At 42.9% G+C, this 15,959-nt stretch overlaps 1 protein-coding gene across 2 annotated transcripts in view; it reads left to right on the plus strand.

Annotated features, from left to right (window-relative positions):
• Positions 1-14,659, plus strand: part of NELFA (negative elongation factor complex member A) — a 37,988-nt gene extending 23,329 nt beyond the window's left edge. For both annotated transcript variants that reach the window (XM_031941328.1, XM_003773439.4), the window contains 5 exons: positions 337-425; positions 1,053-1,164; positions 6,766-7,031; positions 10,540-10,639; positions 11,578-14,659. In XM_031941328.1, the coding sequence (XP_031797188.1) occupies positions 337-425; positions 1,053-1,164; positions 6,766-7,031; positions 10,540-10,639; positions 11,578-11,762 (752 nt within the window). In that variant the 3' untranslated portion in view covers positions 11,763-14,659. The remainder of the gene's footprint in view (positions 1-336; positions 426-1,052; positions 1,165-6,765; positions 7,032-10,539; positions 10,640-11,577) is intronic.
• Positions 14,660-15,959: the final 1,300 nt, after the last annotated feature.

Below are 15,959 nucleotides of genomic sequence, written 5' to 3' on the forward strand. Positions count from 1 at the left end.
TAAGAGACTGAAAAAAAGTATACTTTTTTATATAATTGCAAACTGCTTTTATACATATTAAGATAGTGTGACTCCATAGCATGAGCTTTTTATTGAGTATTGTAAAGGTTGACTTTTAGACCTTAAGGTCTAAAAGTTTAAATTGGGTTTTAAGTAAATAATTGTTTGGACATTTCAAAACAATTTTGAACTGAGCACATATAAATTTTCAAAGTCATACTTTCTCTAGAAAAGAACTAAAAATTGGATTAGTTTAATTGTGTAGTATATTTTTTAAATAAATAGTTTACTTTGGCCTCTTTTTTTTTTTTTTTTTTTTTTTTTAATTATCAACAGATACAGAAGTTGTGGAAAAGCAAGCCAAAGAAGAAACAGTTGTCGAAAATGCTACTCCTGATTATGCTGCCGGCCTTGTTTCTACCCAGGTTGGTGTTTACATCATCTTAAATTTGATAGTTTTGTTAAAGCTCTATAGAATTAACTTGGCTTTTTATTTTGACAGAAATGAAGTTTTAGACTTTAACTTATAAACTTTGGCTGGTAGTCTATTTATGTAAATCCATCAAAGAATATCAAGTAGAGCATTACATTTATTTTAAGACCCCCAGCTTAAATGAAAAAGGATCCTCTCTAGGCTGGTCATGACCCAGATTGGACATGTGAGAAACAGATGGAAATATCCCTATCTTTTTCCCCTTAAAGAAGGAGAGGATTATATCTCTTTATCCTCTTCTGATAATGATTAAATAAACCCACCAGCAGTCACAGTTTCGCAGAAAGAAGGATCACAAGGCCCTGGATTTGCTACTAGCTATCGTCACACTATGACAAATCATGTTACCTTGAACATTGATTTCCAAATTTTTTCAGAGTTGTTGCAAGGATAATATTATCTATGAAAATGCTTCAGAGAGCTAAAAGTCATATATATATAAAGTTGTAAGACTAGGAGATAGAGGTATTTGAAATTGTGGGAGATTGGATCTTTTAAAATTTAAGATTATTTTGTAGTTAGATATATAACACATGAGCAATTGTAAAAACTTTTGCAGAAACTTGGTTCTTTGAACAATGAGCCTGCACTACCCTCTACAAGCTACTTGCCTGCAACACCTAGTGTGGTTCCATCATCATCCTATATACCAAGTTCTGAAACACAGCCAGGTAGGTAGTCTTTTATTTGTTTCAGTCCTTTAAATACTTTTCTGAGTTTCTAACTTCTGTTCACTTAAAAGGTATTCTTTCATTCAGAGGAAGAAAAAAGTGTCTTATTATAATACATCCTTGCAGGTCAGTTCCATTCAAACAAAACCAAGTTTTGCTTTGTTTTATTTTTATTTATTTATTTATTGGCTTTTTAACTGAATGAATTTATTCTGTAACACACTAAACTTTTAGGAAAAATGAAAACAGAGATCCTGAATTTGGTCTGGGAAGCCAGAATAATATCATTTGATTAGCAGGATCAGAATAGTCCTAGATCCAGAATAGCAGGATAGTCCTAGTCTGTGGGACATGAGGAAGTAGAGCAGTGAATCTGACTGTCCTTTTCTAGGTGTTTGGGTGTAAAAGGGGTGACAGTATCGAATGAAGGATTGTTTTGAAAGAGTTAGACATGACTGGGGCATGTTTCTGGGCAACAATCCAGGAGATAGAGATTGAAGGTTGAGAAGGACCAGTTTTCGAGAGAGATGGGAAACAATACAGTGAAGACCCAGATTGAGCTCTTTGCTTTGGCAAGAAGAAGAGCCACTTTTCATCAGAGATTGGAACAAAGAAGGAGAGACTAGATAGTGGTATGAAAGAATTTAGTGTAAGGAGGAGAAATGGAGTCTTGTTTTTTTCCAGTAAAGTAAGAGATAAGGTCTTCTGAGAGAAGTGGATGATGTGGGAATCTTAAGGAAAAAAGAGGAGAGGTTTGTAGTAGTTGTTTTGGGAGATGTGATCTTCTGAGAAGAAGAAAAGAATGAGATGCAGTGGGGAGGGCCAAGGTGAGATTGAATGTGAAGTGGATTCAATCATTAGCTCAGCTCATCAGGTGTGATGTTCAGAGTGTTTTCAGCAGAATGCATGTAGGAGAGCAGAAGGTGGACGGTGGAAGAGCTTTGGTAAGGAAGCCAAGGGAAGAGAATAATCTTAATGATGCTAACAGTTCAGGATTGCAAAGAGAGGGAAACCCTGTGATCAGGCTGCAGAGGGAGAAGTGCAAGGAGAGGAAACTGTGATCTAGAGTTGTAAATCATGGTTCTGGATGATAGTGAGCTCATTCATGGGTTATTATTATTATAACTTTTTTATTGACAGAACCCATGCCAGAGTAATTTTTTACAACATTATCCCTTGCACTCACTTCTGTTCCGACTTTTCCCCTCCCTCCCGCCACCCCCTCCCCTAGATGGCAAGCAGTCCTATACATGTTAAATATGTCCTAGTATATCCTAGATACAATATATGTGTGCACAACCATACAATTCTCTTGTTGCTCAGGGAGAATTGGATTCAGAAGGTAAAAATAACCCGGGAAGAAAAACAAAAATGCAAACAGTTTACATTCATGTCCCAGTGTTCTTTCTCTGGGTGTAGCTGCTTCTGTCCATCCTTGATCACTTGAAACTGAGTTGATCTTCTCTTTGTCGAAGAAATCCACTTCCATCAGAACACACCTTCATACAGTATTGTTGTTGAAGTATATAATGATCTCTTGGTTCTGCTCGGTTCACTCAGCATCAGTTCGTGTAGGTCTCTCCAAGTCTCTCTGTATTCATCCTACTGGTCATTTCTTACAGAACAATAATATTCCATAACATTCATATACCACAATTTACCCAACCATTCTCCAATTGATGGGCATCCATTCAGTTTCCAGTTTCTAGCCACTACAAACAGGGCTGCCACAAACGTTTTGGCACAAACAGGTCCCTTTCCCTCCTTTAAGATCTCTTTGGGGTATAAGCCCAGTAGTAGCACTGCTGGATCAAAGGGTATGCACAGTTTGATAACTTTTTGGGCATAGTTCCAAATTGCTCTCCAGAATGGTTGCATACATTCACAATTCCACCAACAATGCGTCAGTGTCCCAGTTTTCCCACATCCCCTCCAACATTCTGCTTTATCTTTCCCTGTCATTCTAGCCAATCTGACAGGTGTGTGGTGGTATCTCAGAATTGTCTTAATTTGCATTTCTCTGATTAATAATGACTTGGAGCATATTTTTGTATGGCTAGAAATAGTGTGAAGGTATATGTTGTGAGAAGCCAGGTGGTTTAATGGGATGTGCCTACTGAAGTCTTGTAACTACCATGGTCTGGGTTAGGGAGGAGAATGCTGTAAGCCAAGTACAGAACTCCTTCAGAAAGGAGTTGGGAAAGAACTTTGGACTTGTAGAACCTCAGTCAGGTTCTAGCATATATGGGTGTGAGCTAGGTTCTGGTGAAATAGAAGAGTGAGCCAGGATTTGAATAGGGCTACAGAGACAGATAAAGTGAACTTGTAAGAAGAGGCTGCCAAGGGATGGTAGCCCAGGAAGAGTCTGGGCCTGGCTTCAAGGAGCAAGGGGCCATACTGATGGTGACCAGAGAGGCTGCAACCTTGTGGGCTGAAAGATGTGTGAAAGGAATAGGGCCATTGATTACCAGAAGACACAGTGGCAGGGAGCAGACATAGAAGTTGTAAGCTCAAGTGAATTTAAGGTATTCTGATTTCACCTCCTTCCTTAAAAATTTTCTTGCCTAGTAGCTGTAAAACATTGGGGGGGAAGGAGGGAGTGTTTTGCCTGTTTCCAACTCTCCTGTAACTTTCTATTGCTGAGTGTGTCAGTTTCCTTACCTGGACTTCCACAGTCTGGAGCTGCCTTATTTTTTCATCCTAATCTAGAAATACAACTCTGCCATGGCCTGCACTTCAGCCAAGCTGTCCTTCTGACCTGAAACGCCCCAAATGTGGGCACCTCCAAGGTGGCCATCCCAGAGCGCTTTTCCTTCGGTTTTGCTCCTTGTCAGTCCCTCTTGACCATAGGGTCGCTAACAGGATTGCATCAATCCAGAAGGCAAAAGTTCTTTTAGCCTCTTACCCCATGGTGCTCTACTCAGCAACACACAATATGATTTCCAGGACCCCCTAAATAGTAGGGAATTGTGGAAGGAGGTCCTACTAAGTCCCCGGCCTGCCCTGGAACTGTGGATTCCCTGGACTTTGGGCAGCGATTTGCCAGTTCCAGGAATTGGCCAGGGTTGCAGAGGACTGTGGTTTTTCTACATGCAAAAAAGCAATTACTCTTATTTTAGAGGGGCAAATGTGGAGAATGAGGTGGATAATGTAATTCTTTTTTTTTTTTTTTTTTGTAATAGCCTTTTATTTACAGGTTATATGCATGGGTAACTTTACAGCATTAACAATTGCCAAACCTCTTGTTCCAATTTTTCACCTCTTACCCCCCACCTCCTCCCCCAGATGGCAGGATGACCAGTAGATGTTAAATATATTAAAATATAAATTAGATACACAATAAGTATACATGACCAAAACGTTATTTTGCTGTACAAAAAGAATCAGACTCTGAAATATTGTACAATTAGCTTGTGAAGGAAATCAAAAATGCAGGTGGGCAAAAATAGAGGGATTGGGAATCCAATGTAACAGTTCTTAGTCATCTCCCAGAGTTCTTTCTCTGGGCGTAGCTGGTTCAGTTCATTACTGCTCCATTGGAAATGATTTGGTTGATCTCAGATAATGTAATTCTTAAAACTTTTTTCTTTCTTTGCAATTCTTGCTGATAGTTTTAGATTTTGGCAGAAAAAAAAAAGAGTAGAAGGACCCAAGTCCAAACTTGACAGGAAAAGAATCCTAAGCATGAATATTATACTTTTGTGGTCAGTGGCCCTTATTATGACCCATTAGGTAGAGAAAGGAGGAGAGACGTAGCTCTCCCAAGAGGGAGAGGAAGGCTCCCCTGCTGTTGGAGTTGGCTGCCAGAAGAACCTTTTGTCCAGAGTCTGATAGAGAGTGCTGGAATGAGCACAACAAGGGCAGCCTGGACGGGTTTCTGGGAGGATGTCTCTGGATCCTGATACCATTTACCCTTTGGCTCGGCTCCATTAGCTCAGCCTACCTTTTAAGCGGGTGATTTTATCCATCCAAGATGGCCAGGTCAACCCAGCCTTGTAAGAGAGGCCAGGTGTGGATGGGTGGGAGGAGGAAAGGAATGGGGCTTTCTGAGATCTCCCTCCATTCTAGACTCTGAGGAGGAGGAAGAGGAAAGGTTAGTTGATACTGGTGACCACGTTCAGTGAAAGTCCCGATGCCCCGGGGGTAAGAGTGCTCCCAGGGAAAGGACAAAGCCATCACACCCTCCTGCAACTGGACCTTCTGGGGCTTGTGACACTCCTAGCTCGTGGGAGATTGCTACAGCTGAGTTCGGATGTTCACCTCCCGGGGGAGTCTGTGCACCCCTGGCCACCTCCGCCCCCCTCCCTCATACTCTGAGCCCTCCTCAGAGCACTGTGGGGGGGGGCTGTTGGACCTCACACTGCCAGCTCCCCTACCCCCATGGCGCGTCCCTAGTACTTGGTTCAGAATTGGCTCCTATGTTTGCTCCGATGAGTGAAACCGCAGAAGAGGGCACAGCCTGGGCATGGGTCAGAGTCCCTCTCTTGTACAGGCCCCTGCCTGCTCCTCTCCCCAGGATCATGGCAGTCATCTCAATGGCCTCCCAAGCCAGGAAATGATAGTCACAGAGGGCTGCTGTTTGTCCCACCACCAAATCCATCCCAGGCTCTTGACTTGCTTTAGGTTGACCTAACACCAGCAACCATCTAAGCTTGAAGCCACAGGACCGTGGAGTGTGGGCACAGACCCACCCTGCTCCTACCTGGCTCTCCCCTGGTCTGAAGGGCTGACTCTACCCATCCTTCTTGCTCTTTTAATAGCCCTTTGCAAGGTCCTCTGCCTCTTTTGAAAAGCTCCGAATCAACTTTTTGTGTGATGAGATAAAGAGACAAGTATGATTAAGCATGAAATTATACTTTTATCCTTTTAATTCTATGCCTTCAGCCCTTTTTGTAGTGGCTAGAAACTGGAAACTGAGTGGATGCCCATCAGTTGGAGAATGGCTGAATAAATTGTGGTATATGAAAATTATGGAATATTACTGTTCTGTAAGAAATGACCAACAGGATAATTTCAGAAAGGCCTGGAGAGACTTACACGAACTGATGCTGAGTGAAATGAGCAGGACCAGGAGATCATTATATACTTCAACAACAATACTAGATGATGACCAGTTCTGATGGATCAGGCCCTTCTCAGCAACGAGATCAACCAAATCATTTCCAATGGAGCAGTAATGAACTGAACCAGCTATGCCCAGAAAAAGAACTCTGGGAGATGACTAAAAACCATTACATTGAATTCCCAATCCCTATATTTATGCACACCTGCATTTTTGATTTCCTTCACAAGCTAATTGTACAATATTTCAGAGTCTGATTCTTTTTCTACAGCAAAATAACGTTTTGGTCGGGTATACTTATTGTGTATCTAATTTATATTTTAATATATTTAACATCTACTGGTCATCCTGCCATCTAGGGGAGAGGGAGGGGGGGTAAGAGGTGAAAAATTGGAACAAGAGGTTTGGCAATTGTTAATGCTGTAAAGTTACCCATGTATATATCCTGTAAATAAAAGGCTATTAAAAAAAAAAAAAAAAACCAATCACTTAGACCAAAAAAAATAAAAAAATAAAAATAAAAAATTCTATGCCTTCAGCTCCTTCAGCTCGAGAGAACCTGCAGACTATCCGGCAGCCAGATGAGCCTGCAACCCCAAACACTGCTCTTCCTGCTCAGTTCAAGCAGAGAACCCCCATGTACAACAGCAACGCCAACCCTGCTCCTGCGGTCGCCGCTCCACCTACCTCACCTCTGACCCCGACAACCCTGCCAGCCATCGCCCCCGCGGCACAGACTCCTCCGGTGGTGCCCCAGACCCAGCCGGCCCCGCCACAGCAACCCAAGAAAGGCCTCTCCCTCACGGTAGGTCTGCTCTTTCTCCTCGCCTGCATCTCTGCCTCCCGCAGGTCTTTAAAGATCCAGCTCAGAAGCCACTTTGTTTTCTTCTTCTTCCAATTTTTCAACATTTTAATTTAAAGTTGAGTTCTAAATTCTCCCTCTCCCTTCTTCCTGAGATGATAAGCAGTCAGAGATAGGTTATTATGTACAAATTCAAACAAAATGGAAACAAAATGAAAAAAAGACTGTCTGCTTCAGACTGTATTCAAACAGTATTAGTTCTTTCTCTGGAGACAGAGTTTGCTTCATCATTAGTCCTTTGGGATTATCTTGGATTATTGTATTGCTAAGAATAGCTGACTCGTTCCCAGTTCTTTATCAAACAATCCTCCTGGTTCTACTTACTTTATCATGCATCAGTTCATATAAATCTTCCAGGTTTTTCTGGGATCATCCTGCTTGTTGTTTCTTACAACACAATAATGTTACATCATATACCACAGATTGTTCAGTCATTCCCCAATTGATAGGCATATCCTCGATTTTTAGTTTTTGGTCACCACAAAAAGAGCTGCTTTAAATATTTTTGTACAAAGAAGTCCTTTGCTCTTTTTTGGATGTCTTTAGGATATAGACCTGACCGATACTGCTGGCCCAAAAGATATGCATAGTTTTATAGCCTTTTTGTTATTTAATTCCAAATTGTTCACCAAAATAGTTGGGTCAACTCACAAACTCCACCAGTTATGCACTAATGCTACAGTTTTCCCACATCTTTCCAACATCCAACATTTTTTGTTGTATTGGTTGGTCTGATAGGTATTCAGTGGTACTTCAGAGTTGGGTTAATTTCCATTTCTCTGATCAACAGTAATTTAGAACCTTTTTTTTTTTTTTTTTTTTTTTTGGTGACTACAGATAGCTTTGATTTCTTTGTCTGAAAAACTAACTACCTTTCATATCTTTTGACCATTTATCAATTAGGGAATGACTTGTATATAAATTTGAGTTCTCTATATATTTAAGAAACAAGGCCTTTAACAGAGATACTTGTTGCAAATTCTCCCTCCCATCCCCAGTTTTCTTGCTTTTCTCATAATTTTGGTTACATTGCTTTTGTTTTTGCAAAAGGTTATAATTTTATATAGTCAAAAATTATCTATTTTACTAATGCTACATATATATTCTTTGGACCTAACTTCTTCCTTTATCCAATAAATATGACAGATCAGCTATTACATACTCCCTTAATTTGGAAGGAGTCAAAGCCTCCTTTGGCTTTGGAAGCCTATCCTGTCCTACCAGCAGCTCCAAGGTTACTTCCCCTCTGCTCTGTATGCATCTGGTTTATGTACCTATTTATTTGCATCCTCCCTGGGAGCTTCATAAGGGTAGGGACTTTTTGCTTTTCCTTGTATCCCTAGCACTTAGTACATTGCCAGGCACAGAGTAAACACTTAGTAGATTTTAATTATAATGAGTGCTTGTTGATTGATTGCTGTATTTTAAGGAACCTGGATTTAAATCTGTTTTGCTACTTATTCGACCCTGAGCTCCCTTAGCGTCCCTGGTCCCTTCTTCTTTCCCTTGAGGCTAATAGCATATGTACTATCCTGCCAGAGAAATGTGAGGAAAAGTAAACCTTACAGTACTTTAGAAGTGGAGGTTGATCTTGTTCATTATAGATAGTTGGTTATTACACATCTGGAGGCAGCAAGTGAAATAGGAAAAGCACTGGAATGGAATTTGGAGGATCTAGATTTTCTTCCCAGTTCTCCCCCAAATTTATGTGGCCTTGGATAAGGGCTTTGATCTTTCTGAGCTCATTTTTTGTCATCTGTAAAATGAGAGGTTCCTAAGATTAAGAGGAGACTAGAAGAGATGATTTCTCCATGATCTCCTCCAGCTCTTACTTTTTGTGTGTGACTCTTACATTTTAAAGGTTTTAACTTTATGCCTGAGTTGCTGAATAAGTTAGTTTGGAAAAGACCCCATCAGACTGCCATTGTAACAGAATGGAGCAGCATTGCAGCACCTTTCTTTTCCACAGGCCCAAACTATTGTCTCTAAGAGGGATCCCGTCATCACACATCCCTGATGTAGGGCTGGTAGCGAACATTAGAGCATGTTCACTTTAGTTTCTTAGCTCTTATTTAGTTAGTTGCTAGTATCTCTAGGTACAAATTCTTCTACTCCCTAATGTTATACTTGAATAAAAATTCCATTTTTAAACTCTTCCTTACATCAAACCCAAATTACGTGTTCAGCCTCTGCATCTTTCTTCCAGTTGTGCTCTCTGAGACTAAGAGCATAAGTCTGCCCTATGTGATTTCTCATGTCTCAATTGGAAATCGAAGAGCTATCCATCAGTTGGGGAAGGGCTAAACAAGCCGTTGTATATGATTGTAATGGAATATTACCGTGTTACCATTGGCATGGTCTCCCTTCCATGCTTTGTCAGTGTTTCTCCTAAAATGTGTCTCTTAGAACTGAACAGGGTAATCCAGATAGTCAGACCCATAGTAGAGGAAAATGGACCCATCCTTTTCTTCTGGACTTGTTCTTTTGCATGACAGCATGTTTCCTTTTGTGGTTGCACGTGTGATTACACATGGTCAGTTATATAGCCCAGGAAAGTCAGGCTGGTGAACGGCTCGTTACTTGGGGAGGGGCAGAGGGGCGGGTCAGTGTTTCAGCCCTCCAAGTTAGTCGGGTTGGGGCAGTTTGGAGGAAAGCGGATGCTAAGGGAAGAAAAAGGACTCATACAGTAATGACTTGAAAACAAGGGAGATAACACTCTATTTGGATTCAGAGAACTTGTGATCAAGTTCCAGCTTTTCTCATCATCCTGCCTGTTGTACCTGAGTTCAGTAACTTCATTTCTCTGAACTCAGTTTCCTCATCATGCAGCCCAGGTGGCTCTAAAAGGCCCTTCCAGCACCAAATTGGTGTTCCTGTGGGGTAGGACTTGGACCTACAGCAATGAACAGATACTGCGGCAATTTGGAAATGTTCTAGATGGAGGAAAATAGAACAGGAAAGAGGACCAGCAGGTCTAGAAAGTTCACTGTCTTGTACAAATACATTTAGTCCTTATTTTTATCAAGAACAAGGCTGGGCTTTCAGGGTTGCCTTCAGTTACTTTTTTGAGGTCTGTGACTTCTGAAGGTGGGTCTTCTTTCCACTGACGCTCTCTGTGGAAAGTCTGTATACTCTGTGAGTTGTCAGGGGGGACATTTGTGGGGCAGAGCCTCTGTGCCCTCCTCCTGGCTGGACAGGGAAGGGCAGCTGTCCTATCGTTCGCCAGGCCCGGTCATTTCTCTGCTCTAGCAGATATGACAGAGCTCACGCCAAGACTTTGAGAAGCCAGGTTCTTCCTTTCCCTAGAGCTGTTCAAAGTATTATGACTGCAGGCTGTGCTTTATGATTTTTGAAAGAACTTCAGTTAAACTTCAAATCAACAATAGTTTTCAGATATGGGAAAATGTAATCCTCTTTCCCTGACGTGTCCATATTTATTTTTTGCTTTTAGAGGGAGCAGATGTGTGCTGCACAAGAAATGTTCAAGACTGCAAACAAGGTGACCAGGCCCGAGAAAGCACTCATCTTGGGCTTCATGGCAGGATCCAGGGGTGAGCAGCCATTTCTTCTGCTAAACTTTGAGGGATTTTTAATTTTAATTTTTATTAGTTTTTTAAAAATGTAAATAGTATTTTGTTTTTTCCAATTACATGTGAAGATGGTTTCATCATTCATTTTTATAAGATAGTGAATTCCAAATGTTTTCCCCTACTTACCTTTGAAGGGTTCTTATGACCCATTCATGTATGAAATAGAATTTCATTTGTGTTTATGCTTGAAAATAGGTATGATATGTATCCCCCACTTTTGAACTGAACACATCCAGTCTTCACTAGATTGACTAGTCCATTTGACACTTTGTCTAATTCTGAGTTCAGGTAAGGTAATAAAGTAGAAAGGATTGTAGGACTTGGGCAATTCAGGACTTCAAGGATCTATGATCTGTGACGAGAAGATTTTTTCCCCCTTTGCACCTCCTCTCCCACTTCCCAAGTGTAGATCAGAACCTGAGCACACCTTACTTAAGAGCCTGAGCTCATGTATCACTGTGGTCAATGTTGGTTCCCCTCTCGCTTGCATTCCTGGTGCCGAGCCTCTGTGGCCTTTACTTGCCGAGTCCTGTCCCTCGGACCTTCGCCCTTGAGATCTTGTCGCACCTTGTGCTCCAGCCCTCAGAGTCTTTGTGTTCACAGGCTCATTCCTGCCCACGGTGAGGACTCGGGGTAGGAAAACCATGAGTGAAGGCATCTCCTAGAGTTATATAAACCACCTTAGTAATCCGGGCTGTTGTTCCTTATGCAGAGAAATTGTATGCTGGTGTTTCAGTTCCTTGAAAAACACTATATTTTGTCTTTCTGTGTATTTCTAAAGGAGCAGGAAATGACTTAGGTCCATTTTTTGAGACCTGAACTAAAGGGATTCCACTTTGCAAGTACATAATCTTTATATTTTTTGCTTGACTTTTTTTTTCTGGTTGTTGTCTACACAGAGAACCCTTGCCAAGAGCAGGGTGACATCATTCAGATCAAGCTCAGTGAGCACACGGAAGTTCTCGACAAAGCTGACGGCACAGGAAGCACCACCATGTTAGTCGATACAGTCTTTGAAATGAACTACGCCACTGGCCAGTGGACCAGGCTCAAGAAGTACAAGCCCATAACTAACGTTTCGTAGAGGACCCAGGACGAGACTTCGGGGACCAAGCCAAGCACGGGCAGCCACCTCTGCTGAAGAGAAAGCGGAGACGGCCCTTGGCAAGCAAGGGCATCCACGCTCTCTTTCTTGTTCCCTTCCAGGCTCGCTTTTACCCATCCCCCCTCGGGAGTGTGCTCTGCCTGACAGCTGCACAGACTGAGGCTGGGAGATGAGGAGGGCTTCCTAAAAGGAAAAGATGGATTGAGAGAGGGTCCGGTCTTAGTCCTCTTTCCCTAAGAACTTCCTCTCTGGCCGAGCAGAGCTCCATTCCAAAATTGGGGAGAAAACACAATTTCTGGGATTGCTTTCAAATTTTCTCTAAAGCCAAGATGATAAATACCCCGCTGATTTGTACAACTTTGTGCTTAGCTCATTTTGCTAGGGGGAAAATGGCATTCGAGGGAGCTGGGGAATCCTGCGCAGTGTGAATGTATTAGTATCAGTGCACTGTAAGTGGGGACTCCCTGGGAAGAGCAGGCATCTCTAACTTAGGCGGCACCCGAGACCTCACTTGGCCTTCAGTATTGGGATGTCACATATTGCCAAAAGGAGCACTCAGACTGCTTGCAAGCCACCTGACCGGCCCTGGCCCTGCTGGCGGTCTGGCCGGACCAGGCTGGTGTCTGCCCACAGAAATGGCATGGGATTGTAGGCCAGGACCCGCGGGGCACGGCTGCCGTAGCAGGCCTTCGACTTCTCCGTGGGGTGGAGGGATTGCTTGTGCCTGGGGGCGAGAGGTGGGAAGGTCAGAACGGCTGAGAAGCCGCTCAGCCCTGGCCGCCAAAACTTAGGGTGAGGTTCCTTGATAGGCCTGTGCTCAGGCCAGGGGTGGGAATGCCATTGGGTGCCCCGGAGTAGGGAGCGTGGGAACGGTGCTGGCCATTGGGGCGCCCTTTGCTTGCTGGGTCAAGCCTTAAGAAGTACTCGAGGTCTTGTGTGCATGTGTGTGTGCACGTGAGCATACGCCGCAGCCGTGGCCCTCGCTGCTGGTTCCTGCAGTCATTTCGTCAAGGGGGCACTTGGAGAGAGGCAGCCCTTCTCTTTGAATGCATTCTAGCTTTTCCTTTTTGGTTCAAGTCTGAAACAGTCGATCTTTCGTCGGGGAGAGAGGGTTGGATCAATCGTTTAGAGGCGCACAGCCAAACGCTGCCTCTGAAGAGGAATGTTTACATGCGTAGAGCTTCAGCTGGGAGCCGCGGCACAAGGGCTGACCCCGGCACAAAGAGGCCTTCTGTGACTGGTGCTTCCGGGGGGTCATTTCAGAGCCACCCTGTATTCTGTGACCACTCCTGACTGGGCAGTGTGGAGGTACAGCCTGTGTTAGTTTTTAGAGTAAGCCCTCGGGAATGAATGGGAAGGCTGCTTTTAGGTAATTGGGGGGTGGGTGTTGGGAGAGCAGTAGACAACACTTGGGGTTGGCTTTTTTTTTTTTAATTGTTTTGTTTTTGAATTTAATGTTACATTTTGCAAAGCTAAATTTAACCAAAAAAAAATTAGTTTTTCCTTAATTTTAGTGACTGATATTCCTGTTGGCCTTTTATCCAACTTAAATTTTTTAAAAAAGAAATTCTGGTAATTGTTAACTGAGTTATTTTTCTACTAAAATGTTTCAGTGTGCTGGTAGAAAGTTAACTGCTTTAACCGCAGGTGCTGGCTACAAGCGTGAAACATGAATGGTGTTTGAAACTTGCAGCCTTTGGGATTCAGAGAGTTCTTTGCCTCCCGTGGTGTGGGCTCAGACCAGATTGAGTGACCAGTACGGCCACTCCCTTCCTCCAGAGTTGAGCATAGTGTCCCTGGGGTCTCTGGATGGATCACAAGGCGATTCACTATAGAAGTGACGATTCCTATGGGGTGTCGGGGCCAAATTCAGTCACTGGAGGAGCACATAGGCAAAGGATAGGGGATGGCTGCAGCCCCCTGCAGAGGGGTTTCCCACTTCCTGAGCCAAGACTTTCTGTGCGTATTAATATTGTATTTCAGTAGATATCAAAATACGTGATCAGAATTAGAATAAACAGGAATGTTACCTCCCACATTTATAAAGCAAAGGCCTATTATTGCTGCCCCTTAGCAAAATACTTTGTTCCTTTAACTTTCTCAATCCAGCTAACACTTTGAGGGGAGGGGTTTAGTTTAGTTTAGTTTCATAGGGTTTAATGAAGCAAAGAAGCTAAGACAGTAGTCTGTCTATTTTTGAAATTATTCTATTAAGAAGTTGCTTAAACACAGAAGATCCTCTGTCCCTTGGTTGGGTCAGTCCATACTGCATTTAGGGGCCATCACAGCGTCAGACAATTCAGAAGAAAGCAAGATGTATTTCCTGCATTTGATTCTCTAGGGAACACAAGCGTTTTACCGTTTTGTGAGGAAACGCTCTCACCCTCTGAACTGTATGTTTGCTTTGGTGTGCTGCTGCCAGGCCCTCAGCAGCGTGACAGGGTCCCCAGAGCCAGAGGGCAGCACTTTTCCTGGAGCCATAGATGAGAAAAAGACCTTTTCCATCCTCTACCCTGAACACCGAATGGTTCCTCGGCCTGAATCGTGGGAAATGCAGATGGCTTCTCTGGCTGGACCGAACACCTGGTGCCATCCAGGTTTGCAGCCCTCAAGGCTGAGAAACATTTTCAAAGCAAGATTTGACTGGTAAGAGCTAAACCATCATCAGCCAGCCAGACTGCCCCCATCCCATTAATCTGGTGCCTTTGATTATAGAAAAGAAAAAGTCATTTTGTAAAATGTTCATCTCCAGCAGAGCCCCTTATGTTTTCTATTCTTGGTTTTTGTACAGTTGTAAAAATATTGCAGATCTTCTGTCTCTGGGTACGTATTTTCAGTGTGATACACTCTGTATAATAATAAAAAGTTTAGATTTTCTAAAGAACATTGTGTATAAAGTTTTGAGCATTTAGAGGATGTTTTCCCCAATTCTCTGGTGGTGAACCAAGCCATGATCACAATGCTTGTTCCTGAGCAGTTTGGAGGCGCACAGCTCTGTGAGAGGGGCTGGCTCGATAGGCAGTGACTCAGAACGTGTCTGTCGGGCTTCCTGAGCAGAGAGGCTGGGGGTGTGTGCCTCAGTGCCAGCTTGGAGGAAGCGAGGCTTCAGTCCGGGAAGTTGTGGGAGCGAGTGGGGACTAGAAAGGATGCTGCAAACCTGACTGTGCCCATCTCCCAGGGTCTGAGGGGATTGGGCCTGGGCAGCCTGCCTGCTGGAGGGAGGGAGGGGACAGGGCTGCTGCAGGGGACCTGTGTTCCTCTTCCTCCAGATACTCCCAAAGTCCTAAATCGGATTTACCGACTCCTCCAGTTACTAAATGTGTGATTTCCCAGCCGCTTCTCAAGGGCAGACCCTACGCTATGCTATGGACTTGGTGGCAGGTGCAGAGGAGGGGCTTCATATGCCGTCATACTTTTTGATGACAATTTTTCTGAACATAATTTAATCCTTCTGGAAATTTACAGCCCAAAATGAGCCTTGCCACTTAATTGGGCAGTCTAAGTGACTTCTAGTTATCTCTTCCCCCTCCCCTCTACCATTTATGCTCTTTAGGCTGGAAGGGCCTTTAAAGGCCACCTAAACCAATGGTGTCAAACTGTATGGAAAGGGATCCCTGCTGGATATCACTCGTGTATCTATGTTGATACTGCTTTTTATTTGGTTGGTTAAACATTTTACAATCATTAGGGGAGTCGGGGAAAGAGGACTGCAAATCTGACAGCTCCATTTTACAGGTCAAGAGTGGTCAAATTACAAGTCATAGAAATTAAGATATAGGTTAGAAGCAGGATGAGATGCCTTCAGAATCAATAAAAGTAATAGGCTAAAAATAGCACAGAATTAATCCTTAAAGCTTAAACACTGACTTAAATCAAAATACACAAAAGTCGTGAGCAAATTTTTAAGTAAAATGCCAGGAATACAGATACCCAAAAAAAGAACCAAGTTCTGACTGCAGATCTGTTATAGTCAACATTATTGGTTTTAATATTGTTTATAAAGGAGGGATCTTGGGGGAAGGGAAGGTTAATGAGGAGTGACAATGCAAAAACAAATTTATTAATAAAGTATAAAAGACACATAGGCAAGTTATCCTTCAAAAGCTGAAAATGTCCAGATGCAACTTAGTATATAATATACGTGCAATTCAGTTGGAACGTACAATTTTTGCCCTG

The sequence above is a fragment of the Sarcophilus harrisii genome, chromosome 6 (assembly GCF_902635505.1).
Source record: "Sarcophilus harrisii chromosome 6, mSarHar1.11, whole genome shotgun sequence".
Lineage (NCBI taxonomy): Eukaryota > Metazoa > Chordata > Mammalia > Dasyuromorphia > Dasyuridae > Sarcophilus > Sarcophilus harrisii.